We start from the raw sequence: 26,005 nt of genomic DNA, 5'->3' as shown, positions 1-26,005 counted from the left end.
ACAAACACCTCAAAAACAGATTATCTGGTTATTGCTAATTTGTGGGATCTTGCTGTGTTTCCTACATCACGACAGTGACTGCACTTCAAAAGCACCTCATTGGTTGTAAAGTACTTTGGGATATCCTGAGGAGTGGAAGGTACTATATAAATGTAAAGCCGCCTCCATTGTCACCTTCAATGCCTGGAGATCACAGCTACATCCGAATACATTTTCCTGTGGGTGTGACTAGTGGGAATAGGAGCAGCTCCTTTAAACCGGGGACTTGTAAATCCTCCATATCATTTGCTGTGATCAGATGGGTAGGGAAACAAAGATGCAGATAATGGCTGTGTAAAAGTACAGACCTGTTGTTTTGTCCAACTTTGCTACTAGGGTCCAAATGATAATGTCAGCCATGACTCAGTCAACAGCACCCTCGCCTGGGTTAAGGGGGTTGTGGATTCAAGCTCCACCCTGGAGACCTGTAACACAAAATGTCTGCTGATATCCCATCGCAGTGCTGAGGGAGTGTTGCACTGTTGAAGGGGCTGTCTTTCAGATGTGATGTGAAACTGTCTACCCGTTCATTTCGACACTAAAAATAATCCCACAGCCATTACTTCAAAGAAGAGGACAGGAGTTCTCCCCAGTGTCCTGACCAACACTTACCTCTCAGCCAATTTCACCTAAAGCGAAATTACCTGGTCGTTATCACATTGCTGTTTGTGGGAGCTTTCTGTGTATAAATTGGCTGCCGTATTTCCTACAACAGCTAGTGTCAGTGTACAGGAATAAAAATCCCTGTTGTACAGGAATAAAAACTTCTGGTGTACAGGATGCCTATTAAAGAATGCCCATTTTAAATAGGCATTCAGGGTTTCAAGATGGCATTAAGTTCCCTGGAGGTAGTATCCTAGGAAGGACACCAATAATAATTGTAGTTTCAGCAACTTCTTAACCATTTCCTTCGCCTTTTTTTCCTTGTTGGCCGCAAGGAGGTGCAGGCAAGTTTCAGGCCTCAGCTGACCCCTTATTGTCACTGCCTGTGTCTGCATTGTGGTTCCGTGTGTCCTTGTAGCAGGTGGTATGGTTTTGAATTTGCCCCGCTCATGAGCCAGACCTTAAGAAGGCCATTTCTCCCCATAGTCATTGTCATGCATGTGTACCAGATACAGTAGAAATGGTTCATGGCATCTTGGCAGGTGTGGGCACTGAGAACGTCCTGGTTCCTCACCATCCTAACACGACTTTTGGGCAGCGCTATTCTGCAAATGAAGTTACTTCGGAGGAAGCATCCAAAAACACTATTTAATACAAAGGATTTGCATTTATATAGTTCCTGTCAAAACCGCAGGGCATCCCAAAGTGCATTACAGCCAATGAAGTACTTTCTGAAGTGTAGTCATTGTTGTAGGAAATACAGCAGCCAATTTATACACAGATAGCTCCCACAAACAGCAATGTGATAACGACCAGCTAATTTCTCTTTAGGTGAAATTGGTTGAGGGGTAAGTGTTGGTCAGGACACTGGGGAGAACTCCTCTCCTCTTCTATGAAGTAATGGCTGTGGGATGTTTTGTTCTTACGTCAAAATGAACGGGTAGACAGTTTCACATCACATCTGAAAGACAGCCCCTTCAACAGTGCAGCACTCCCTCAGCACTGCGATGGGATGTCAGCAGACATTTTGTGTTGCAGGTCTCCAGGGTGGAGCTTGAATCCACAACCCCCTTAACCCAGGCGAGGGTGCTGTTGACTGAGTCATGGCTGACATTATCATTTGGACCCTAGTAGCAAAGTTGGACAAAACAACAGGTCTGTACTTTTACACAGCCATTGTCTGCATCTTTGTTTCCCTACCCATCTGATCACACAATCAAAACTGAGATTTGAGGGTCAGGTCAGCATCTTAAGTACAATACAGAAACCTTACAATCTTATTCACAAATATGTGATAGAAAATTGTGAATTAACACATTGATCAAGATTGACCAACCACAATGACTCACATTTATTTAGTGCCTACAAGATAGTTAAAAGATACCAAGGCCCTTCACTGGAGCATTATGAAACAAAATTTAATGCTGAGACGCTTAAGGGGATATTGGGGATGAGGTGATTTTAAGGAGCATCTTAAAGTAGGGGGGAGAGGTGGAGAGGTTTAGGACGTAAATTCAAGATCTAATGAAGCGGAAAGCATCACTGGCAATGGTGCAACAATGAGAATTGGGGGATTTGCAAAAGGCCAAAATTGGAGGAGGGCACAGACCTCAGAGGCTGGTAGGGCTGGACGAGGTTACAGATTACAGAAGGAGCAATGGATTTGAACACAAGAACGAGAATTTTAAAATCAAGGAGGTGCTGGTCTAGGAGTCACTATAGGTCAGCAAACAAAGAGGTAATAGGCGAACGGGATTTGGTGTGAGTAAGGACACGGGTAGCTGAGTTTCAGATGAGTTAAAATTCAGGAAAGGCTCAAGGTGAGAGGCTAGCCTGGAGAGAAGGATCTTCCAAAGGTTGGCTTCATTACGTGCACTTTTTTGGCAGGATCGAGAAAAGGGGGCAGAGAGTCAGTAGTATAGGGACTTTCTCTGCTGGTTGGATTATTTAACCTGTGTAGTGGTGAGAATTAGGGACCATTCATCTGTTTCCGATACATCTGTTGTGTGTAAGGACAACAGCCTTAAACATTTTATATGATGTAGCCAAACAGGGCAGACTCTCTCACAGAGATAAATGGGAGAGATTTGAGTCTTTTGCACCTTCACTGGCGTGCAGTACATTTTCACAGTTTCACTTTACTCTAAAACACACAAGCGAAGGATGCAATTTAACAAACAATTCTTCAATGCCTTTAAACGATGTATTTTACAAAGTAAAACATCAAGTGAACGTCACAGCAGTCAGAATCTGTTGCCATAATATGTGCGTTGTTAATGGAACAAAACACAACATCGAGATCTTTCAACTCATAGAACAAGCACTACATAAAAGGAGGTGAAGTATTTAACACCACAAGCATTAATGGCACTGCATAGGATGGGTTTCTGGTGAAAGAGGTGATCCTTGTAAGACCCTCAGCAAAATACACGCAGTAGCCATTATCGCAATCAGCCACAACGACCAACACTGAAGCTATTTCCAAAGTGTCAATGGTGCAAAACACCTGTCAAATCCATCAAACTGCTAGAATCTTTAATCGCAAGACCCAGCGTACATCCACCTAAGGTTGCGCCAGTATTCAATGGAATTGTTTGAAGGGCGAAAAATAATTGTACAGAATGGTGCTTTTAAGGTACATATTATATAGATATAACCTTTAGACCCTTGCAAACACCAATGCCCCCAACTCCATACTACACAGATAGCACAACAAAACTGCAGTCAGTCTCAAGGACAAATGGCCATACACCAGGCTGTATGCAATCCAAGACATGTTATCATGTGGGCAAACTATTGTCCTAAAATTGTATTCATTGCTTTTCAGAATGTTATCAGCTATATGCCAACTGTTCCACGTGAAAAATAAAGCATTCCTGTATTTTGTTGGTAAGAGCCACCTTTGCACCTGAGGTGATTAAAAAAATAGATCATTCTACCGCAGATTACAAACCACTGGTTTTGAATTTAAAAAAAAAATGTCAATTGTTTAGCAGTTCTGGCTAAAAAGGAAGATTGCCCTTAGAGCCCTTTGCTTCTCCTCTTCATCCCAACACTGATTTTTACCAACATTTTTATATACGTATATATGATGCAATGGATAAACTGATGATTTGATACTCCCAGACAGATTTGTCAATGGCAAATTCTGCTGTATGTTATTAATAAAATTGCTGGATAAGCAAGACACATTTATACAGAAAGTGACACAAATGCTGGGAAAGATTATTTCAGATTATCAATTCGTTGAGATTAATGATGCCAGCCTTACCACACGTTGCTGAGCCTATATTCAGCACTTAACCCAATCGCCAGTCTCATGGTTTCCTGCACTGCTGTCGGTGTTCCAGCTTTTAAAACGCCATTCTTAGGTTACAGTTACATTGAAGCTTTTGCATTGATGCAAAAAAGACTTGTATTGACATTGCACCTTTCACAACCACAAGGCACCCCAAAGCACTTTGCAACCAATAAAGTACTTTTAAAGCTTAGTCAATACAGAAAACACACAGCAGCCAATTTGCACACGGCAAGGTCACACGGATCACTGGGACCAATTCCTTGCTCCTCTCCAAATAATGCCATTGGGTATTTTATGCCCACCTGAGAGGATAGGCAGGGCCTCAGTTTAACATCTCACCTGAAAGGCAGCACCTCCAACATTGCAGCATTCATCAGAACTGCACTGGAGTGTCAGCCTAGATTATGTGTTCAAATCTCTAGGGTGGGGACTTGAACCCAAAACTGTCCGACTCAGAGGCGAGAGTGCCACCCACTGAGCCACAGGTGCACGTAAACATGAAAAGTGGTGTACTGGTTTGATCCCAATCTGGCTCTCAGCTCAATGAAGCCAAGTGCCCATCTTGTGCCAGCTTGGGGTTCACGCCGGCTGCAGTATAACTCAAGTTCAATGCAAAGCTTCATTTTAAGACCTTTCCATGAGGTAACCTGGGAACATTTTAACACTTTGCACAATATGTTTTCTATTGCTATCAGGGAACAGAGGCTTCTAATCTCACTGTTTCTAATGTTAAATGGGAATCTGTTGGGAAATGCAACTCTGTTGAATTGTACCAGTTTCACGATAAATTGGAGGATGCACAGCTAGCTGTATAACTCCAGTCTGCAGACACTGGTGTAACGGTCTTACATATACTGTAGCAGGCTAATTTTGTGACTTACTTTTTCACTATTTTCTGTGTTTAGGACTAAAGTAAAGACCTACTCTTTGTACGAAGGCTCTATCACAGTGAAAGTGTATCATAGAATCTTACCACACAGGAGGAGGCCATTTGGCCCCTTGTTCCTGTGCTGACTCTTTGGAAAAAGCTATCCAATTAGTCCCATCCTCCTGTTTTTTTTCCCATAGCCCTGCAAATATTTTCTTTTCCAGTCAAAGTTTTTGATCAAGACCATCTTATTTCTTGGACTATTATCAAACAGTATTTTTCTCTCTCAGATGTTTGTGCTTGGACATGCAAGTGGAGCAAATTACTTCCATCCGCAAAGTGCAGGTACTGTACTCAGCTCTGGTTTCCATATCATAAAAGGCATATGGAGGCACTGGAGAAGGTGCAAAAATTATTTACAAGGATCATACCAGAACTGAGAGGGTATATTTGTCAGGAAAGACTGAACAGGCTGAGGCTCTTTACTCTAGAAAAGAGGAGGCTGAGTGGTGACCATACTAAGGCCTTTAAGATTACAAAAGCATTAGTTTCCACTGTGGGGCAATCCAAAGCAAGGTGCCGTGAATATTAAGTAGTCACTAACAAATCCAATAAGAAATTCAAGAAAAGCTTCTTTAACAAGAGAGTGGTGAAAATGTGAACTCATGCAAGTAGCATTTAAGAGGAAAGTGGATAAGCGCATGAGAGAGGAAGCAGTGGAAGGATTGGGTGATGGTGTTAGAGGAAGGAGGGTAGGAGGAGGCTCATGTGGAGCACAAACATTAGCATAGACCAGTTGGGCTGAATGGCCTGTTTCTGGGCTGTAATTTTATTTAATTATATGTCAGCTATGTAGCATTCTGACCTGGATAAATCACTCAATTGGAACATACTGTTACTTTGTAGGTAAAATTTCAGACAGTGGTCTTTAACCTTCCATTGGTTTATCAGTGGTAAGAATGCTACCTCACCAAGACACAAATGCACATAAATATGGAAATAGAGGTACAGTTTTGATCACAATCTGACTCTAAACTCAGTGAAGCCACGTTCCCATCTCACGCCAGTTTGGGATTCATGCTGGCTGCAGTATAACTCCAGTCCAACCCGCAGCTGAAGTTTAAGACGTTTCCATCATGTGACCGGGGAGCTTTTGATCATCTTGCACATCTTTCCTATGGCTACGAGGGAACCGGAGTTTTTTTTTTCCTCACCAGTTTGTTTGTCTCCCCTCTCTTCTCCAGAACACCCGGGTTTGTGTTGGGGTGTGGTTTGCTCAGGGGCTGATTCTCCTGAGCCAAGCTGAGTTGGTTAGTTTGTTTGAATTGCAGACACTGGGTTATCCTGTTGAGCAGTGGTACTGGGGTGATCCTAAACCTATCTATTAACCACTGTCTGTGCGGGTACTCTTTTCAAACAGGAATTACTGGATGGCGATCTAGAGCAAGAGTCTTGCTCAACTCCTCTTACCCACCCACCCACCCCACACCCAAACAACTCAGGGGCATTGAGACCCACTATGAAACCCTACTACACTGCTGACAGCAGAAATTGTGAATGGACTTGGGATAAACTTGAATCTTCCTCATCTATATAGATAAGTGTTTGTACAATATTGTGAAGTGCAATCACCCACTGGAGGAACTATCATGTTGTTCTGAACAGCAACAAGTTCAGGATGTACAAACTTTACCAAATCAACAAGCTAAAGGGTAGATTGCTTCTCTGCATTTAATACCAGTCATAAAACAAAAGGATGATTTTCTTTATTTTTTCATGGGATGTGGGTGTCACTGGCAAGGCCAGCATTTGTTACCCATCCTTAATCACACTGAGTGGCTTACTAGGCCATTTCAGAGTCAACCATATTACTGTGGATCTGGGGTCACATGTAGGCCAGACCAGGTAAGAGTGGCACATTTCCAGATGAGCTTTTACAGCAATTGACAATAGTTGTCATGGTCACCAATACTGAGGCTAGCTTTAGACTCCAGATTTTATCAATTGAATTTAAATTCCGGCAGCTGCCATGGTGGGATTTTAACCCATATCCCTCACAACATCAGCCTTGGATTAGTAATCCAGCAACACTGCCACCATGCCACCACACCACCCAAAAAGAAGTCATGACCACAAACACATTTCATTCCAAATCAAAATATAAAAGCACACACACCTTCTCCCAGAGCTCAGCACATGATTAATCCATGCAGACTGAAGCAGCAGTTAAAAGAACGAGGAGGAATCTATAGAGATAAAAGATTACTCCCTTTGCAAAAAACCCCGTTTATATTTGTTCAGTGCAAGTGAAACGAGAAAATAAATACGTATTAGCAGCTCATTCTGGCAATACTTAATGTTTCACAAACTGCAGATGTGGAAGTACTGTTGTTACTTACACCCCAGGGATCTGAGAGTATTAAAAATTCTGAAGTAAATTGTTAGGCATAGTGTATGACTGTGCTTGACGTATGCCAAGTAATTCTCGGTATGCGCCAAACTCTTGCACGTGCTATGTCTTGTAAATTACCAGAACAGTTCTGCAATGGGCCTCAGACACAATGCTTTACTTCCCTACCGGTGCCTTTCCTGCCTTCAGCACGGAACCATATACAGTTTTTCGAAATAAACACGCTTCCTAACTCTGTCCAAAAGCAAAATCTGGGAAGATTTCTGCCACTAAGCTATGTAAAGTAGAACTTTTGAAAATATCGGAATCTGCAAGCTATTTGAATCACATGGCTCATTATACTCAAAGTGAAAAATGTATAGCAATGTAAATAATGGATCACAGGGACAGAAGGAGGCCATTCAGCCTCTCAAGCCTGTTTTTCCATTCCGTTATATCATGGCTGATCCATATCTTAACTCCATCTAAGTGCCTTAGTCTTGTAACCCTTACCTAACAAAAACATATCAATCTCAAGATTTGAATCCTTGGAAATAATCACAGCCTGTCACCTCACCAGGTACACTGGTAACAAAATTGTGAATTAATTTAGAACCAGCACATTTATGAATTGGAAGCGTGTTGTGAACAGAGCAAATCTTTGGCCAATAAGGGCTTCAAACAATGTCAACGCCCGAAAACTGAACTTTCAGTGATCTGTAAGATGGCATCTGGACCCCTAACAATGGTTCCATATCCACTCTCTAGAATGATGCAAAAAAAGGTAGTAGTTGTCTTACACATTCATGTGTATCGTATGCTTTTGCCTTTCACGTTATGGGTGATGGTGCTGCTGAACAGGGACAAATGGTTAACAATATCATCAATATTTGTCAGACATGTCAATGAACAAAACAGTTCCATGCCCATTCTGTGCGATGCTGTCACCTTGCTCTGTTTTTGCTATTTCACTTTGGTGCAGAAAAGTGGCCCTGATGTTTTCATAGAGTTCATTCGTAGCTTTCAGCTTTGCTCCCAACTAAAACCCTGATTACTTTGGCCTGCAGTTGTTCCGCATGGTGAAGGATGGTAAGTAAAAATAAAGACACATGAGCTCAGGACATCCCAAAACGTCTTACAGTCAATGAAGTCTGGTCACTGGTTTAACATACAAAACACAGCAATTAGCTAACTTACGCACAGCAATATCCCACAAACGCCCGTGAGATAGTGATGTTCTTTACTGATGTTGGTGGGCAGTTAAATATCAGCCCAAGACACTCTTCCTCTTCATTTAAATAGTGCTGTGGGATCCTTTAATTCCACCCTAAAAGAGCAGATGACGCATCAGTTTCATGTCTCAGCTGAAAGACGCCTTCATTAGTGCAGCCCTCCCCCAGTGGAAATTGGGAGTGTCAGCTTAGATTTAATTCTCAAGTTACTGGAGTGAGACTTGAACCCATCACCTTCTAGCTCAGACAGAGGACTGAGTCACGCCTGGCAGAAGGTAAAAAGCACAGCGGATCAACATTGGCTAAAGCTCAGTCTAGTAATGGAGAATTTACCTTACGCATAGCATCATCTGTTAAATCAAAGGTATAAGTATTTGAATTCAACATCATAAATCACAAGTTGAGGAGTAACGCATCTAAAGGTGCATTGGCGATTATTTCTAGTGAGGTAAAAAGGAAAAAAAATAAGCAGCTGGATATGTAAAACTGGATAGTAGTTTATTTTAATTGGAGTTGGATAAATATAAATTGTAGTAAGTCAAATGGGCTGAGAGATCAAATAGGGTTTGATTGAGAATGCCACTTTACTGAACAGATTTTATCTAAATCACATCCTGTGAGCATCAAACAGCATTTACTGCAGTGTCATTTTCAGAAGTGTTACAGTTGGACTGTCAGCACCAGCAAAAACAAAGGACAGCAGTATGTTGTAGATCAGTGCAGTGAATAAAAACTTCCCAGCACAAAAACCAGCAAAAAAGCACCCTCCCTTTAAAAGATTTTTTCTAAAAAAAAAGGGCTTATACATAAATAGGTTCTTCCTGGTGAGGTGTCAAGGATTGGTTCACATGGGTACATATTGCAGCCAAATTCTTGGGCTGTGGAGAGGGTGCAGAAGCCACCCCTACTATTGTTGGGGCAGTTTGGAGGGCAGTAGCCTGCTAGACTGCTCACATTCTCCTCCTTCTCAGCAAACCACGTTCAGTGGTGCCACTCTCTTTGGAGGTGCACACCTACACAGGCGCCCACACACACAGGTACATGCACATCAGATATACATAAGGGCACACACACAGCGCACACAGACACACGACACTGGTGCACACACAATAGGGCGGTCACTGCTGGAGGCCATGAATACTGGACATCAGACCAGCAGCGCACATGTACAGACATCATCGTCGCACCACACATAGAGATGATGTCATCACGGGCTTCCCATCCATAAGCCCACAACTAAAAAGGAGCAGCTTGCAAAACAACGAGAGGAAGGAGCACAGGCCCTTGCCGGTGCTTCACTGAGGCAGAGTGGTCGGTGTGAGCCACAGGGACGAACCTGCAGCGACCGTTTGCATTGTTAGTGACTCCAAAATAAAAATACCGGGCAGAAAGGCATCCAGTACCAAACAGCAGAAAGAGCAGCTAAAAACCAAACTGTCCAGTATAAAACGTCACAGATGGCCACCCTAACGCACACATGTGCGCACACACACACACACATACACACAGGTACACACACAGATACATATAGACACACGGATACACATACACACAGATACACATGAGCACAGATACACATGCACACAGAAACACACAAAGATACACATACAGACACATACACACATACAACGCAGAGATATACACAACACAGAGATACACAACACACATACACGCACACACAGATACAAAGACACACATACATACATAGATACACAAGGCATAGGCACACGAACATAAGTGCAAAGACACACACATACAGGCAGAGATGTACACACACGGGTACACAGTGACATGGCCAAACACGCAGCTACATACATACACAAACACACATGGGCATACAACACGGGCACGAACAGACACACACACACAGATATGGATGCGTGCACAGACAAGCACACAGGTTACAGGTACATGGTCCAGCCCCTGTGAAAGTGAAGCTTGCCTTGTTAACAGCCTGTAATGATGGAGGTGTGTGTATTTGGAGCTGCCGTCTGGCACAGATTGTTCTAGACCTGGCCTCTCCCCGGGAACACTGATCCGGGCACCTTCAATCCGCAGCTAATAACCGGACAGGGGAAGCTGCTCCCCATTCCATAAATCAATGTGCAAAATAATTGCTAATACGCTGGTTATCGATTAGGCCGCCGCCGCTCATTTTGTGGCGATAGCTGAGAACTAACAAAGTGACAAGGGTAAAGTGTTATTTCTTTCACAGGCAGACAGCTGGGCTGGAAAAATGACTCCAGCAAGCAGTAAATTCTTAATTGACACCTGTCAAGATAATGGCAGCAGTCACAGCTGTCGCGGGAAAATTCATCCCTCGCCTTGTCCATCCGTCAACCTTAACACCCTGTGCTGCGCACTGCATTCTCTCCTTCGCCTTCCTCCCCAAGCGCCTTCAAAATTGCTGCTCCCGCTTTTGCACAAACCCTGGAATTTTTGTGTGTGTTTGTGAGAGAGAGAGAGAGAGAGGGAGAGAATTTTTGTTGCAATAACTAAATCTCTCTGTCACCGTGTGGTTGGAGTGGGTGGGGAATTGAGAGGGGGGTGGGGGGAGGTGGAGGGGATGAGAGAGAATGAATGGACTTCCAGGTAACAAGGGATGCGAGGCAGTAGAGATGTGTTTCTTTAAGCGTGCCATTGCACATCTGCTGTTTCACCTTAAAACCTGGCATTTCGATAAAAGCCGGTTACATGCCCAGCATCAGCTGCAGACTTGGGATTGGAGGGAGGTGGAAAAAATACACACAAATAGAATGCTAAGCCAGATAAAAGGTAACAGTTTGCACCCTGTCACTCATGGATCCCTTCTGCTATAAAAAAAATCCTTTAAGAGCCATGAATATTTGGTGTTCATGTATAAATTTTTATGGAAGTGAAGATTTTCTCCTCCCCCTCTCTCTCTCTCCCCCCCCCCCCCCCCCCCCTCCAGTAGAATAATCATTTGAACCAGTGAAACAAAACTGAAAATGATTTTACGGTGGCCGCATGTCTCTGGATCTCACTCGCATGCAATGTCTCAATATTAAACCCCGAGTCTTGCAGCGCAATATCCCTACAGGTGACAAGACAGGCGACAGGCTGCCTGCCACTTGTGTAGTTACATGTCCCTCACATGCACCGAAGACCCACGAGTAACTTGCCTCCTGATCAATTTCTTTTAAGAGGTACGAGTGCGGGGGGGTGGGGGGGGTGGTCTGAGTGCTTGCTAGCTAGCCCTCTGTCTCCCAACCCCTCCAAACCAACCATTACAAACAACACAGAAAAATAAGCCCAGCTCAGTTAAGTGCAAAGGGTTAAAAGGTCGCTGTAGTCCCACTAACGAGGGTGAGAAAGTGAACGATTATTGAGGCAGCTCAGGCCACCACAAAGCTCAGGCGCTTTGAAGCTTCTCTTGTTTAACATGGCTTTGATACCCGGGAAGGGTCACACTGGAAGCTTCATTACCGGGGCCTAAGTTTCTCGTTCCCCAGTGTTCACTGTACTCCCCTCAGCTCCACACCTCTCTCCTACTCTCCAAATACACAGACACCCGAAGCATCAAGACCCCACAACGAGAAAAAAGCAGATTACTCGCAAAAATCTGGGATGGACCTAAGTTATAGAGTGATGAAATTTGGGATAGACCAAAGTTTCAAACTGATTAAATCTTACGATAAACTACAGTTATAACTTAATAACAACCCTGGAACAGGCCAACATGATAACTGTGCTGGGAATATCCATCATGCCCAGTGATGGACTCTGAATGCATTGTAAGTTGTTCCATAAGAATTTTTTTTAATGATTTAAACATGGAAAGATTGCTGCCTGCACTCGTGAAAAATAAATAACTCACTTTCAAAAAATTAGCAACTGGGTTTGTACACAGGGGTTCCTCTTTGCGATACTTTTAAAAACTGACTACATGCCGGCTTTCCAATAACATTCTTATCCATCTCCGTATTCTCAAAACCAGCAGACCTGGTGTATTTGGCTTTATTTGCAGGAGGATGGATGGGGCGAGAGTATGGGTGGGGCGGGAGTGGGGGGGGAGGGAGGAAGAAAGGGATTTGCATTTCTATAGCACCTTTCACAACTTCAGGATATCCCAAAGCACACTACAGCCAACCTTCGAAAAATATGACAGCCAATTTGCACACAGCAAGCTCTCACAAACAGCAAGAAGCAGATAATCTGATTTTGTTGATGTTGATTGAAGGATAACTATTGGTCAGGGCACTAGGGACAGCTCCCCTTCTCTTCCAAGAGTGCCAATGGATCTTTTGCATCCACTTGGGAGGGCAGACTTGGTTTAAAGTCACAATTGAAAGAGAGAAACTGTTGGCAAACTTCTGACTGTAATCAAATTGTGGTAATCTTTAAAGGTGCATCTGATCACAGCAATTGAACTAAGGGACTGTTGTCACAAATCATAACTCTGGTCAACTCAAGAGTCAGGAAGGCAAATTTCAATGAAGAGGTTCAGTTTCTTAACACGGGGCACCTCCCTGAATATCACAACTCTTGAGAGATAACTGACATGTGCAATCTTTAATTTGTCCATGTTTTCTAGTGACAACCTTTCCAATTCTGTTCACTTTGACACATATCCATTATGCGACTGCATCATAGCAACTGAAGGAATACCAGTACTTAGTAATTGTCCAAGAATTCTAGATACATTAACACCTCTCAGAACAGAAAATCATTTGATCAAATGGAAAATGTGCCTTTTAATATTTTTGCAGCTTCCTAAAGAAAAAGTCAAGCATATTTTTATGAAGCAATAAACATGATAAATGAACTTGGCTAATGTCACTGCTTACATCTGTGCAAAAAGGACCAACCTGGTTCTCCATCCTCTCCCGCTTAAATTAATCTGTTGGCACAACTCACTACAGTTACTGTGGTCTACGCAAAGGACATTTTACTTAAATTTCTGAAAATTCAAACAAAAGACAACTGCCTTCCACCAAGAATATTGACTTAATTGGAGACAAGAGGTTTAGTCTAAAGGCCTTACTGCCGCTGTATTTTGGTTAACCCATCAAAAGCCTTTCTTGCATAACATCAGAGAGCAACATTCTCAGACTTTATTTAATGCTTAAATCCTAAATGACCTCTACACATCTCAACTGATCAACTTCGAATTTGATGGCCAATGGCAAATGCAACATTATTGAGTGCCCCCCCACACCAAACACATAGATAGGTAATAGAAAGGATATCCAGCAATCAAGACACAGCGCCCAAGAGTATGGCAGGGAATTTACACCACAGGCCCTTTGGCCCAACTAGTCCATGCTGATGTTTATGATCCACACGAGTCTCCTCCCACCATACTTCTCTCACCCTATCAGCGTATCATTTTACTTCTTTCAACACCATGTGCTTTTCTAACTTCCCTTTAAATGTATCTACGCTATTCACCTCAAGCGATGAGTTTTGCACTCTAACCATTCTCTGGGTAAGGACATTTCTCCTGGGAGGAGTGGTCACATGTGAAAGGAAATTGGGATTTCATAGAGCTTTGCACATTTCTTTTAATTCAGGTTCTGAATGCGCGACAGGATCTTTCCACCACAAAACAGTCAAGGCAGTAAACTTTAAAGTTGCTGAGGGAGAGAAGGAGGGAAAAGGAGAAAGGATGGCGGAAGTAGGATGAAGGAAGAGAGACCACCCAAAAGAGTCAGGCCAGGACTATGGAGAAAGTGACCCCAAAAGGGAGCCAGAATCAATTTTTTTTAAAAACACATCAAATCAGGGAATCAGCTTCTGGCGACCTTGTTGAGAGACTGAGGTTCTGTAAGAAGATTGGGTAGGAAAGAAAGCTTATGCAATATAAACACAGTTGAAGTGTAGGAAAATGCAGCAGACAAATTGTGCGCAGCCAGCTCCCACAAATGGTAATGAGTTAATGACCAGATAATAGGTTTCTAGTGATGGTGTTTGAGAGGTAAATATGGACCAGAACATTGAAGGAAACATCTCTGTTCCCAGGCATCCCATTTGAAGGCTCAGCTCTCAACCACAAAGCCATGACTTTAAGTTCTAAGTTAACTACTAAACGAACGGGCCTCTTTAAGTTGTCAAGTTTTCGACTGAGAACTGTGCAAATGTGAGATGCTCATACTTAAGAGATGAGGACTTGTCTACAGCTGGGTAACATAGATGGAGAACACCACAACTTCCATTCTCCTAGCTGAAGAAGGAGGTACAGTGACAAGGGATCAGCAAAGCAGAAAATGGGAAACAAAAATACAAATAATAAATCTGGCGATTAGACCCTAAAATAACACACAAGTCACCAGGAGAGAAAACCCACTTGGACTAAGACTGTATGGATTTTCAAAGAACAGGTGGTAACAGTAAGCACAGTTAGTAAAAGAAAGAACCTGCATTTATACAGCTCCTTTCATAACCTCGGGACACCCCAAAGCACTTTACAACAAATGAAGTACTTCTGAAGTGTCGACACTGTTGGAATGTAGGAAATGCGGCACCAATTAACACACAGCAAGCTCCCACAAACAACAACGTGATAACAATCAGATAATATGTAGGGGTAAGTATTGTAGACATGAGTTATGCCAGTTACTTAATACAGTCTGTGTTTTACTTTTACAGAAAGGTACAAAAATGCGATATCTGTCAATAAGAAAAGCTTCAATTTGTAGAAACAGAGTTTACTTGATGCAACTCAATGTGACTACCGATTCATAACTGAAGATTTAATCATTGAAGTAGGTGGCATGTTACCAGATTGGAGGGGCAGAAAATCTTCTTGGCTCAGGGAGGGAAGGAGACCAGTAATCAGTTTTGTTAAAATACACCTGAAGTTCAGTACGCTGGAGCATTTTTTGCCTGCTGTCTTCAAATTGAGAACACCGCAATATGCTGCTACTGTTAAAGTGGGATCAATTTACCTCTGCGCAGTACTCAATATTCCAAGCCATTTACAAATATAAGAGAGTTGATTTATTCCTGATCTAAAAGATTTTTCGCATGCATCGAGCTTGCTACTGGAAAAATATGATCACGTTTAACTGAGATTTTCAGATGGGCCAGGAAGATGCAAGAGTCTCCTTTGGGATACCTGATACATTCAGATAGATAGATTATCGTGCCGACATTCTGAAGTGCAACTGGTGAGTTATTCCACAATTTCAGCAATTTGGAATTTCCAGAATTGCGGCTTAAGCTGATACGTAGCATCAGAACATCAGAATAGACGTAGGCTATTCAACCCCTCGAGCCTGTTCTTCCTTTCAGTTAGATTTTGGCTGGTCTATATTTTAACTGTTGGCTTTGTAATTGGGGGAAATGGTGGTGTAGTGGTAATGTCACTAGGGTTAGTAGTCTAAAGGCCTAGGCTAATATTCTGGTCACATGGGTTCAAATCCCACGAGGGCAGATGGTGGGATTTAAATTCAATGGAGCCAGCTATCAGTGATGCTGATTATGAAACCCTTACCAATTGTTGTAAAAACCCATCTGGTTCACTAATGCCCCTTTAGGAAAGGAAACCAGCCATCCTTATCTGGCTGGGCCTGCATGTGATTCCAAACCCACAGCAATGTGGTTGACTCTTAACTGCCCTCTGAAATGGTGTGACAAGCCACTCAATTCAAGGGCAATTTGGGATGGGCAACAAATGTTGGCATTGCCATTGATGCCTACAATCCCATGAAAGAATAAATTAAATTAATCCTTGATAGCCTTGCCTAACCAAAAAAAAAATCAATTTCAGTGCTGAAATTTTCAATTGCCTCAACAGTTTTCTGTGGGAGAGTTCCAGATTTCCAGTACCTTTTGTGTGAAGAAATGCTTCTTGATGTCACCACTGAATGGCCTCGCTCTAATTTTAACATTTTTCCCCCTTGTTCTGGACTCACCCAGCAGAAAAAATAGCTTCCCTCTATCTACCTCATTAACTCATTTAATCATCTTAAACACCTCAGTTGGAATCGCCCTTTAATCTTGTATAGTCGCACAAACCTTGGTTTTATAAAGCATTAGAAAAAGAAAAACGAGAATTTCTAACAATAATTTGCTCCATTATTGCAACACCACCACTCGTTACTGAATTCAATTTTATCTAAATCTTTTACATTTTTGGTGCTTCTACCATATGAACACAACATCAGCAGCACAAAATGTGTCACAAAATGCTACACAAGGCAAACAAACGACAAAGAACAAAAACATTTATTTCTCCTTCATTCTTTGAAGAGACGGGTCTGTAATGGGCTTCAGGTAAGGAATTATAAACGAAATAAAGAACTTAGGAGGAACTTTTTTACCCGGAGAGTGGTGAGAATGTAGACCTTGCTCCTACATAGACTAGCTGAGGCAAATGGTACAGGTGGCTTTAAGAGGAAGCTGGATAAAGATCTGAGGGAGAAAGGAATTGAATGATATGTTGATGAGGTGAGATGCATTAAGGTGGGAGAGATGTAGTATGGAGAATCAACACTGGCATGGAGCGATGGGTCAAATGGCCTGTTTCTGTGCTTTACATTCTACGTAAGACCAAAATGTCTATTGAAAAAAGTCCTGTCATGTAAAAAAAATCAAAACAGAAACTACAATAAACATTGAGATCTGAAGGAAACTAGAAACTTAGCTAAAATCTTTTAGTCTGGCTTTATTGCTCTGTTAGAAGCAGAATTACTGAGGTCATTAAGACAGCATTGTCTCTGTGACATGATTAGTCAGGTAGCAAAGTCCATTTGTCACCTGCACCAGTAAATTGAGTTAATACTGCACTACGGGCAATAGGGACTGTATAATATCAACTTGATCACATCAAACTGACTGCGAACCTGACACCTTACTAAATTTGTCAGCATTAATCATTAAACCTGTCACAAATCCATCAAGTTTACAGATAATTAGAGGCTTGGTAATGAAGCGGGCTAAACATCCCTTACTTTTCCCTCTTTTTATTTTAAAGTGATAATTATGAGGCCTCCTGGTTTACAAGGGACCACTTCCTCTGATCCTTTTCTTCCCATTACTGCACAGAAGCAATGGGACTGTCTCAGGCTCTTCCCCCTTTCCTTTCCCATCAGCCTGGGCTCTTACTTACATACATCTGTTGGCCCACATCTTCAGAGCCATTTCCTGGCTGCCAAACAATCAATTTTTTTTAGACGCTATTGCTATTCTCAGGGAAAGAAAAGTCATCAGTTATGCAAGTTGTAACAGCCAGACAAGCCAAGAGACAGCCTAATGAACCCATATTTCATCTATAAAATGTGCTTAAAATGCCACTATAAAAGATATTTTACCATCTTTTTAGCTAATTTTCTCTCAGTTTAAACAGCAGATGACTCAGTCATCAACTCTTCATTGCTATTACAAACCTGCATTTTGATTAAGTATGCCAAATGTCATGTATGGGAAAGAATGGAAACACTAAAGCCTGCCAACTTTTGATTGGCCATTAAAACCAATGATGTATGTGCCTGTCAAAAGACAGACGATTAAATCAATATTGGAAAAAGTCGTCTTGATGGCTTGTTTCTATGTAAGAGCTGTCAGGACGAATTACCATGCACCATCACGTTTGTGTCAGTTTTTTAGCCCCCTTATAAAAATATTTGTTGTTTAAAGTTGCTGATATCCAATTTCCCCTGGACTTAAATGGAATCCTGCAATGTCATCCAAACTGACCCTCCTGCGCTCATCATTTCCTCTCCAACATAGAAAAGAGTGTGTCCTTCAAAGTGTACACAATCCTCGGTTTATTTAGCAGGCCTGCTTTACAAGTTTCCTTTCCATTAAAAAAAACACACACACAAATAAATAACAATTCGGATTATGCCCAGGGATTTTTTTTGGATTGAACTGATTAATTTCTGGGAGGTCAGGGGGTGCAGGAGAGGCGATTGAGGAGAGGGGGGGGGGGTGTTGGTGGGTACTCTGCTGCAGGGGAGATGCTTAAAACTTGGTAGGATGGAGAGGGTGGGGGGATGGGGGAGGGGAGGAAGGGGTGCAAGTAAACTTAGGACAAAAAAACCATAAGTGACCTGACTTGCAGAGTGTAACGTCAGGAACATGTGGGTTGCTATGGTGAGTGATTTATTGATCTTTATCAGGAATGAATAGATCAAAGGCTGCCGAGATGGCAGAGGATCCATCATACATCAAATCAAGGGTGGCAATCGTCTATTAGGGGCAGAGAGAGAGAGAGAGAGAGAGAGGGAGATAGAAAACTAGACCCTGTTAACCAAAACAAACCTCTCAGGAAAGAAATATATTTTTTAAAATGTTCTATGGATTTATTTTATATATGAGTGTTCAAGGGGTTACCCATTCCTCAGAGAGTCATCATCCCTGTGGCGGGAGGAGGGGGGAATTTCCAAAATGCATCTACTGCACGTGCCCTCACATCTTAAAAAGAGAGGGGATACCTCATTAGGTTAAAACATCCTCTTCAATCTATCATCAGCTCCTTCACAACACCCGCCCCCCCCCCCCACCCCCACCCCACCGAAAATAAATGATGCCACTTGACATCTATTTAAAAATAATCATATGGCTCGGCTTCAATGCTTAAATTTATATTTTAAAAATCAAGATTGGGCTCCTCACGAGGGGAAGGGTGTTGTGGGGGTGAGAGAGGGTGTGGGGGGGGGCGGTGGGTGACATACAGGCTGGAAGGGGACGGGGACGGCGGTGGGGTGGGGGGGGGGGTTCAAAATGCAATTAAATGCGATCAGATCCGCGACGCAGCATAAAAAAACATGACGCTGACAGCATTTGACAGACATCTGACAAACTACGCCACTCACATCGAGAGAAGGAACGGTCAAAATATTAAATAAAAAAAAATCCCCCTCCAACACCGAGCAACACAACACACACACAAAAAAAATGAGAAATTGGATTGATTTCTCTAAAAAAAATGAGGTGAGGGGAGTTACAGTGGGGAGGGGGGGGGGGGCGGGGAGGTGGGGGTGGTGGTGGTGGAATAGATCTCCCCATAAAATATCCATCTCCGTCTATCCGTATCCTGCATCTGGTACACAGTAGCAGGAGGTAATGCGAAATAATAAGACATAAAAGTGCATCTTTCTCTCTGTAGCTCTTACCTGCCGAGCGCTTGGGTGCTTGTTGTTTCCTTCTCGGCATGATGCTGCTCGCTTCTGTTGCCGGCCAGGAGTTTCCGGAGTTAGTACTTTAATTTTCGGTGTTTTCATACAGACCACAATAAAGCAGGAGGCGAAAGTGTAGCAATGGATTCTATTTTCTTGAACTAAGTGTGTGGGTTTTGTATTTTTTTTTGGGGGGGGGGGCGGAGAGGAGGGAAGGGGGGGAAGGGAGGGGGGGGGTTAGATGGGGGGGAGGAGGGGTGGGGAAGGAGGGAGGGAAGGGGAGAAGAAGAGTTGAAGCTGTACGAAGAGGGGAGGGGAGGGGGGGAGAGTTCTATATTTCTCTCTCTCCCTATCTCTCTCACTCTGTTGAAGATTGGTGCTGGTGTTGATTGGGGAGGGGGTGGGGTTGGGGGGGGGGGTGGTGTGTTGGTGGTGGGGTGGGGGGTGGGGGGTGGGGGGGAGTGTGGGGGGAGGTCGGGGAGTCTTGTTGTCAATAAACCGCTCCGCAAAGCTGCTTCAGCGACCAGAGATCTCAGAGAAACTGAGGTTTCAGTCACTGCCTCATATGCATAAGATAGACAGACACACACTCCAGTTACTTTCTATCACTGCCTCTCGTATCTCTCTCCCTCTCACTCTGCCCACTTTCAACTTAAATCAATGCAGAGGAGAGACAGATAATGCACATCACACACAGTTGAGTGAGAGAGCGGTGAACTAGTTCCCCATAACAATAATAATTATTATTTTTGGAGGGTGTGTGTGTGTGTGTGTGTGTGTGTGTGCGGGGAGGGGAGGGGAGGGGGGGGAGAGTAAACTCTCGGGTGGGCTCCGGGGAAAATACAGAATATCCACTGAGCAAGACAGTCTTAACTGATCCACAGAGCTATCGAGCAGCATTCAGTGATGATCCGCTCCTTTACCCACTCCAGTACATTGCAATGTTCTCACAGTTCCGTTCCTCTTAGAAAATGTTACGAACAGTGAAGGAGCAATGATGGAAAGTAAACTTCTGGTCGCAGTCCGACTTTGCCAATCTGTCTGTAAAAAAGGAACTCTTTCTTAACCCCGCGTGGGTTTTTTTTTTATTCCCTGTTTCCTAATACCAATTCGTTTGCCTTTTCGAGGCGAGGATGTCCTCCGCCATACGTAACCAACGCTATATGATAGTTTTATCGTCCTTTGCCTTTGAAATCTTAACGCTCTGCGATGCTCCTTAAACTCTCAGAACGGCTGAGTCCCAAATTTAAAGTTTTTTTTAAAAAATCTAAACGTCAGATTTCAGAGCAGCCTTGTTTTATTCTTTCTGTTTTAATCTTCCTCTTCCCCAGTATTATTGGCGAGGCGGTTTTTAATCTTGTCTGAAAGTAACTTTTCAGCCAATTTGCACGAAGCTGTGGAGAGTCTGGTGTTGTCAGTCGACAGGAGGAGGCACTGACTGACTGGAGGTGCCCCTCTCTTTTTTTAAAAAACTTAATTGTCTCTTTCCCTTTGTTTGAGAGACAGACCCAGAACTTCACGTTCCTGTTGCACTGATAATACTGATTTCTGTTTTCTCTCTCTCTGTGTGTGTCTCGGTTGGGAGTTGATGCCGGGCTCCTGTTTGATTTGTTACACCTTTAAGGAAGTGAATATCTTGTACGGGAAGAGGAGGGTCTGTGTGTGTGTGTGTGTGTCCCTCTCTCTATTTCTGGTGCCGCACTCTTCTCCAGCGATCTTACTCAGTAATATTAGCCCATGCAATAGTATTTCGAACACCGCCCCCAAATTCCCTTTCTGTCTTTGTATGGAATCTGTACCCTTAAAACCAGCGATAAACAATACTTTCTTAATAACAAGCCCCCACCCGCCTCCTCCCTTTTATATAAAGAATGCAGTTCTTCAAATATAAGCTAATCCAAACGTCAGCAGCAGGGGGAAAAAAGTCTGTATTAACTGTTGGAGCACTTCCTGAACTTTGTTCCGTATTTTGCTTCCTTCCCGTCTCCTCTCCCCCTCTCCCTGTTGCTCTCTCTCTCTCTCTCTCTCTCTCTCCCCAGTATCTATAGTGTGTCCAATTTTGCTTTGGCAGGGAGCGTCTTTTCGCTCATTCCCCGGACTCCTCGCCGCCGTTGTTGTTACTGCTGCTGGTGGCTGTTTTCCCTCACCGTGACCCCCACCCCCAACCCCAACCCCAACCCGGTTAGCAGGTCGACTCTCGCGCGCCGTCTCGCCGAACTGGAGGCCCGTCGGCGGTCAGGCGCAACATGAGGAAATTCGTAGTTACAAAGCTCAGCGCAAACTTCAGGGAGGCTGTGTGCGTCCGCTCCGCCCGCGTCCCGAGCCCTGGAGACGGTGAATTACTGGTCCGGAATCGGTGAGTTGCTGACCATCATTATTAAAACCTCTTTCTCCCCAGGATGTTGCTTGATCCAGGCATCGATTTTGAATTCAAACTTCAGCAGAATGGTCCTCTCCTGTGCATTGTAATCAAACAATTTCACCCTCCAGTCGAACTGCTACAATTCCTCTTGAGTTCTCTGCTTGAACAGAGAAAATGTTTGGTGGTTGGGAGGGAGGCGGGGGGGGGTGGTGGGGGTGGGAGGGAGGGGGATAAGGTGAGGATGGTGGTGGGGAGGGGGTGGGGGTGGATGGGTGGTGGGGATGGTGTAGAGAATATGGGGGGAAAAATAATCAGACCGACCCACTTTGCACTGGAGTGTTGGAAGTGGGAGTTAATCCCTCCAAAATAACTCCAGGTTCCACCCTAACATCTGTGCGTTTACCCGGCCGTCAGGACCCTGCAACGCGTTCATCTATCTGTCAGTCAGCCTGTCATGTCAGTCTGAGTGCCTGTGCGTCAGCTGCAAGAGCGGTTTACGTGGGTTGTAAACTGACACAAATACACTCACGCTGACTGACTGACTGGGGGCAGTACATCCACACACAGAGACAGAGAAATGATACAGTACTGTACTGCACAACTCCACGCAAATCCTCTCCCTTCAGTAACTAAAACATTGCAGGGCGAAGCTGGGTTTCATTGCATCCGTCCTAAGTCACCAAGTCTCTCTCTCTCTCTGTCTTTCCCCATAATAAACATATAAATAGGCCGATTTGCATATCATATCATATATGATATGCAATTATAATTGCCAATTATTTTGGCAATCCAAAATAATGGAGATTCATCACGTTCCTTTTGTTCCTAAATAGGATGCACATTTTTTTTTAAAAAAAAACCAAAAACAACCCGTGGGATTTGTATATTTTTCCTGGTCTTGCTGCCTCTTCGTAGAGAAGTTGACACCACAGTGTCTCCACGTCTTGCGCATCCACCGATACCTTGCAGCCCTGTGGATTATTACAAGGTGGTCAGTTGTATAATAGAGCCTAGCGGTAAGATCGCCACACTTGCCCGGGACCTAAAGACTCTAATGCCTGTAAATATATATATATTATTTTGTGCAATTTGGAGATATTTGGAGTAACAATTAAATCCGCACTTCCTTTTGGACTGGGCACCTTCTGCCCCTTCTCGGATCAGTATTGAGCACAGTTCAGAATTGTCCAGCTGTTCCACAGCTGCAGGGTCAGCCTAATTCAGATAAACGCGCGTATTGTAATAAAGACATATTTGCCAGTCAGATACAGAGCAGCGACTTTAACTATACAGATGTCATTTTATTCGCATAATATAAGTGGGGTGCTCTTGAGATTCCAGCATTAATTCGCACTCTCCCCGCTTCACAGCAGGTAGGTGAACGAACCGCGACGCAGTTCGCTTAGTCCACGCAGCGTCGTAACCCGTATTCCTATTTGAACCCTGCATCCTGAAGTTTCTTACAACAACATGTAGGACAGTAATTTTTTTAATATATATATATATATCACGAGCGTTTACAAATTTGGAGAATCCTTAAAGGGAAAGTGAGGGAAATTCAGGAGTAGGTACTGCGCAAACTGTCTGAGTCTTTCATCTGATTGTTTTGAAGTTACAATGGGTTTAGCTCTCCCCATTTCGCAGTTCTAACCACGCCACATAGTTCGCTTCCCGGCTCACTCCTTCCCGACTCAAAATACCTTTCTTCTGGTAGGCATTAGACAGACCACTTTGGAAGGGATGCATGCCTTCAGATTCTTGGGAGGGACTTGTACAGTCTATCATTTTAATTTTCCATATATATATATAATCTTTTCAGAGAAAGCCCTATGTCACATGAATGGAGTTACATATTTTATCTGTGAGAGTGGGTGCCAGGTTTAACAAGCTCCCCCCACTCCCGCTCTTTTTTTTCTGAGCTATTAACAAGAAAGGACAAAATAGGGCAATGGTTTAATGTTGTCTGTCTTACGGTTCAGTCGGCCTCTGTGACATGCTAAAACTGCACTTTCATAATGAGTCCTGAAATATGATTTCGATTCCATTTTTAATGCACCAGAATTTTATCAGTGCGGTGGGACTGTACGCCCCAGCCTCCTCCCTCCTTAAAAAAAACACCTCTTGGGGAGTTTTAAACAAACTTATGCTGCAGGTTCGGTTTCCTGGTAAATAGCCCGGCCTTGAAGCTTAGGTTTCAAATGTTTCATTTTTAAAACAAAATTAACGCGAATCTAAAACAATGCACAATTCTGGGATTCGTGGGAGAAACTAGGGAGTTCCAATACTTCGATATCAATTGCGTACTATGTCTTTTTAAAAAAAAACACTGGGTTCTGTATGTAGACAACACACTTGGGCAGAGTTATTTATAAATGGGACTTTATCAATTCCCGCGTTCTTGGCCTCTTCAGTCCTGTTTCTGCTTTTGTTCTGAATCACAGTTTTTTAAAGTCAACCAATTCAGTGAGAACATCTGGATCGTTGGTGCCACTGTAACCCAGTGTAACCCCAAGAGCAGGATTCTGATTTTGATTTTGCTTTTTTGGGAATGTTGCAGCACTTGCTGTGGACTGTCGCAGGCTGAGCCGGCAAGAAACAGGGTCCTCTTCCCATTCTTCCCAAGAACAGGCGATGCGGCTATACCTCCCCGCCCCCCCCCCCCCCCAAAAAAAAAACACGTCAGCCAAGTTGTACAATGTAAGAAACGTTGTTTGAAATAGCAGCCGAAAGCTGTCGCTTCCTTTATTCCCAACCGATTTACCTATGTCAATTCCAGGTCAGTTTCAATATCAATCAATGATTCAGGGAGCATGAAATCTGCGGGAACATTTCCTGTTAAAAAAAATGATTTTTTTGTTGGTTGGGGGGGGGGGGGGTGGGGGGAGGAGGTGTGATAAAAGGGATGAAATAATTCTAAATTTAAAAAAAATGTGGGATGGGTGAGGGGCAAATGATCATGACTGCTGGGCAAGAATTCGGGTCCTTTTTAACTTTGCGAAAAACACACACACACACACACACACACACTTCCATCCTCTCTCTCCTCACCTCTCCCTGGATTAAATAAAGATGACTGACCTATCAAGCTTTCATGTCTCCAACCGTGTGAGGGGGCAGCGACAAGGAGGCCGCTGACACGATGGAAGGGGGGGTTGGGGGGGGGGGGGGGGGTTAGCGAAGTCATGAAGCGTGTGCCATCGCTTGCGCAGCCGGGCGAGCAGGGAGGGCAAAGAGGCTGAGATACTTGAGAACTCAGGAGCCGAATCCTGTCCTGCCGAGCTGCAGCTTTTTGGCCGAAGCGATTTCGCGTACAAAGCCCCTGAAGTCCCGATGGCAAGACATGCTCACTCGCAGATTTAAACGTTACGAAAGCGTATCATTTTAAATTTCACCCCACGTGCAATAAAAACAAAACAAATTAATTTTAATCTTGCTATTTTTTAAAAAAAAAACATTTACAACAATAACGCTTTACACGTCATCCAACCCGACTTTTTATCTTAAAGAAGTTTTATTCGGGATACACTTTTTCCCCTATTATAACCAGAGACTGCAAGTTTTGAAAGTAGTTTGATTTCCTAACTTGTTTTGGCCTATCAATAACCTTGTCGCTTTTAGGAGGGAAAGAAAGGGTCTATTTCATTGCACGTGTAATGTGCAAAATGCATCCTTTTTCGAATATTGATCTTTAAAATTCATTTATGCTTGAGAAAGTTAAATCGCACCAGACCAGAAGTGGAGGGAGCCTGCATTTAGCATTCGTGGTATAATTAACCCTCAAAAGCTTGCTAACATTTTCAATTCTGCTTTAGAAATGTCCCCGAGCACTCTTAAAGGGTCGGAGCGGTTTTACCCCATCCAGGGTGTGATCTTACTTGTGGTCTGGATCCTAGCCTGCGACATAAATTAAAACGCTTTGAACTCCAATTGTGCGGATCAAAAGGCGGGCAGGCCGGTTTTTAAAAATCGTAGTTTGGTTAAAGAGAAAATGTTTTAACAAAAAAGGTTTTCCTTTTTTCCATGGGCCAGTGGGTTTTCAATGGTATCGCAGTGTAAGCCATTGGACACTGGATGTAAAGGGATAGAGCATCGTTCGTTCTTTGCAACCCTGGATTCTGTGGGGAACG

At 43.4% G+C, this 26,005-nt stretch overlaps 2 protein-coding genes across 3 annotated transcripts in view; one reads left to right on the top strand and one right to left on the bottom strand.

Annotated features, from left to right (window-relative positions):
* The window catches only part of tshz1 (teashirt zinc finger homeobox 1), a 135,762-nt gene extending 116,070 nt beyond the window's left edge, over positions 1 to 19,692 (bottom strand). For both annotated transcript variants that reach the window (XM_041189075.1, XM_041189074.1), the window contains exon 1: positions 19,514 to 19,692. In XM_041189075.1, the coding sequence (XP_041045009.1) occupies positions 19,514 to 19,553 (40 nt within the window). In that variant the 5' untranslated portion in view covers positions 19,554 to 19,692. The remainder of the gene's footprint in view (positions 1 to 19,513) is intronic.
* A 953-nt stretch (positions 19,693 to 20,645) lies between these two features.
* Positions 20,646 to 26,005, top strand: part of LOC121278726 (prostaglandin reductase-3-like) — a 66,533-nt gene continuing 61,173 nt past the window's right edge. The window contains exon 1 of the mRNA XM_041189095.1: positions 20,646 to 21,872. Coding sequence (XP_041045029.1) covers positions 21,763 to 21,872 — 110 coding nt within the window. The 5' untranslated portion in view covers positions 20,646 to 21,762. The remainder of the gene's footprint in view (positions 21,873 to 26,005) is intronic.

The sequence above is a fragment of the Carcharodon carcharias genome, chromosome 6 (genome assembly GCF_017639515.1).
Source record: "Carcharodon carcharias isolate sCarCar2 chromosome 6, sCarCar2.pri, whole genome shotgun sequence".
NCBI lineage: Eukaryota > Metazoa > Chordata > Chondrichthyes > Lamniformes > Lamnidae > Carcharodon > Carcharodon carcharias.
This window is presented reverse-complemented; position numbering and strand designations above follow the sequence as displayed.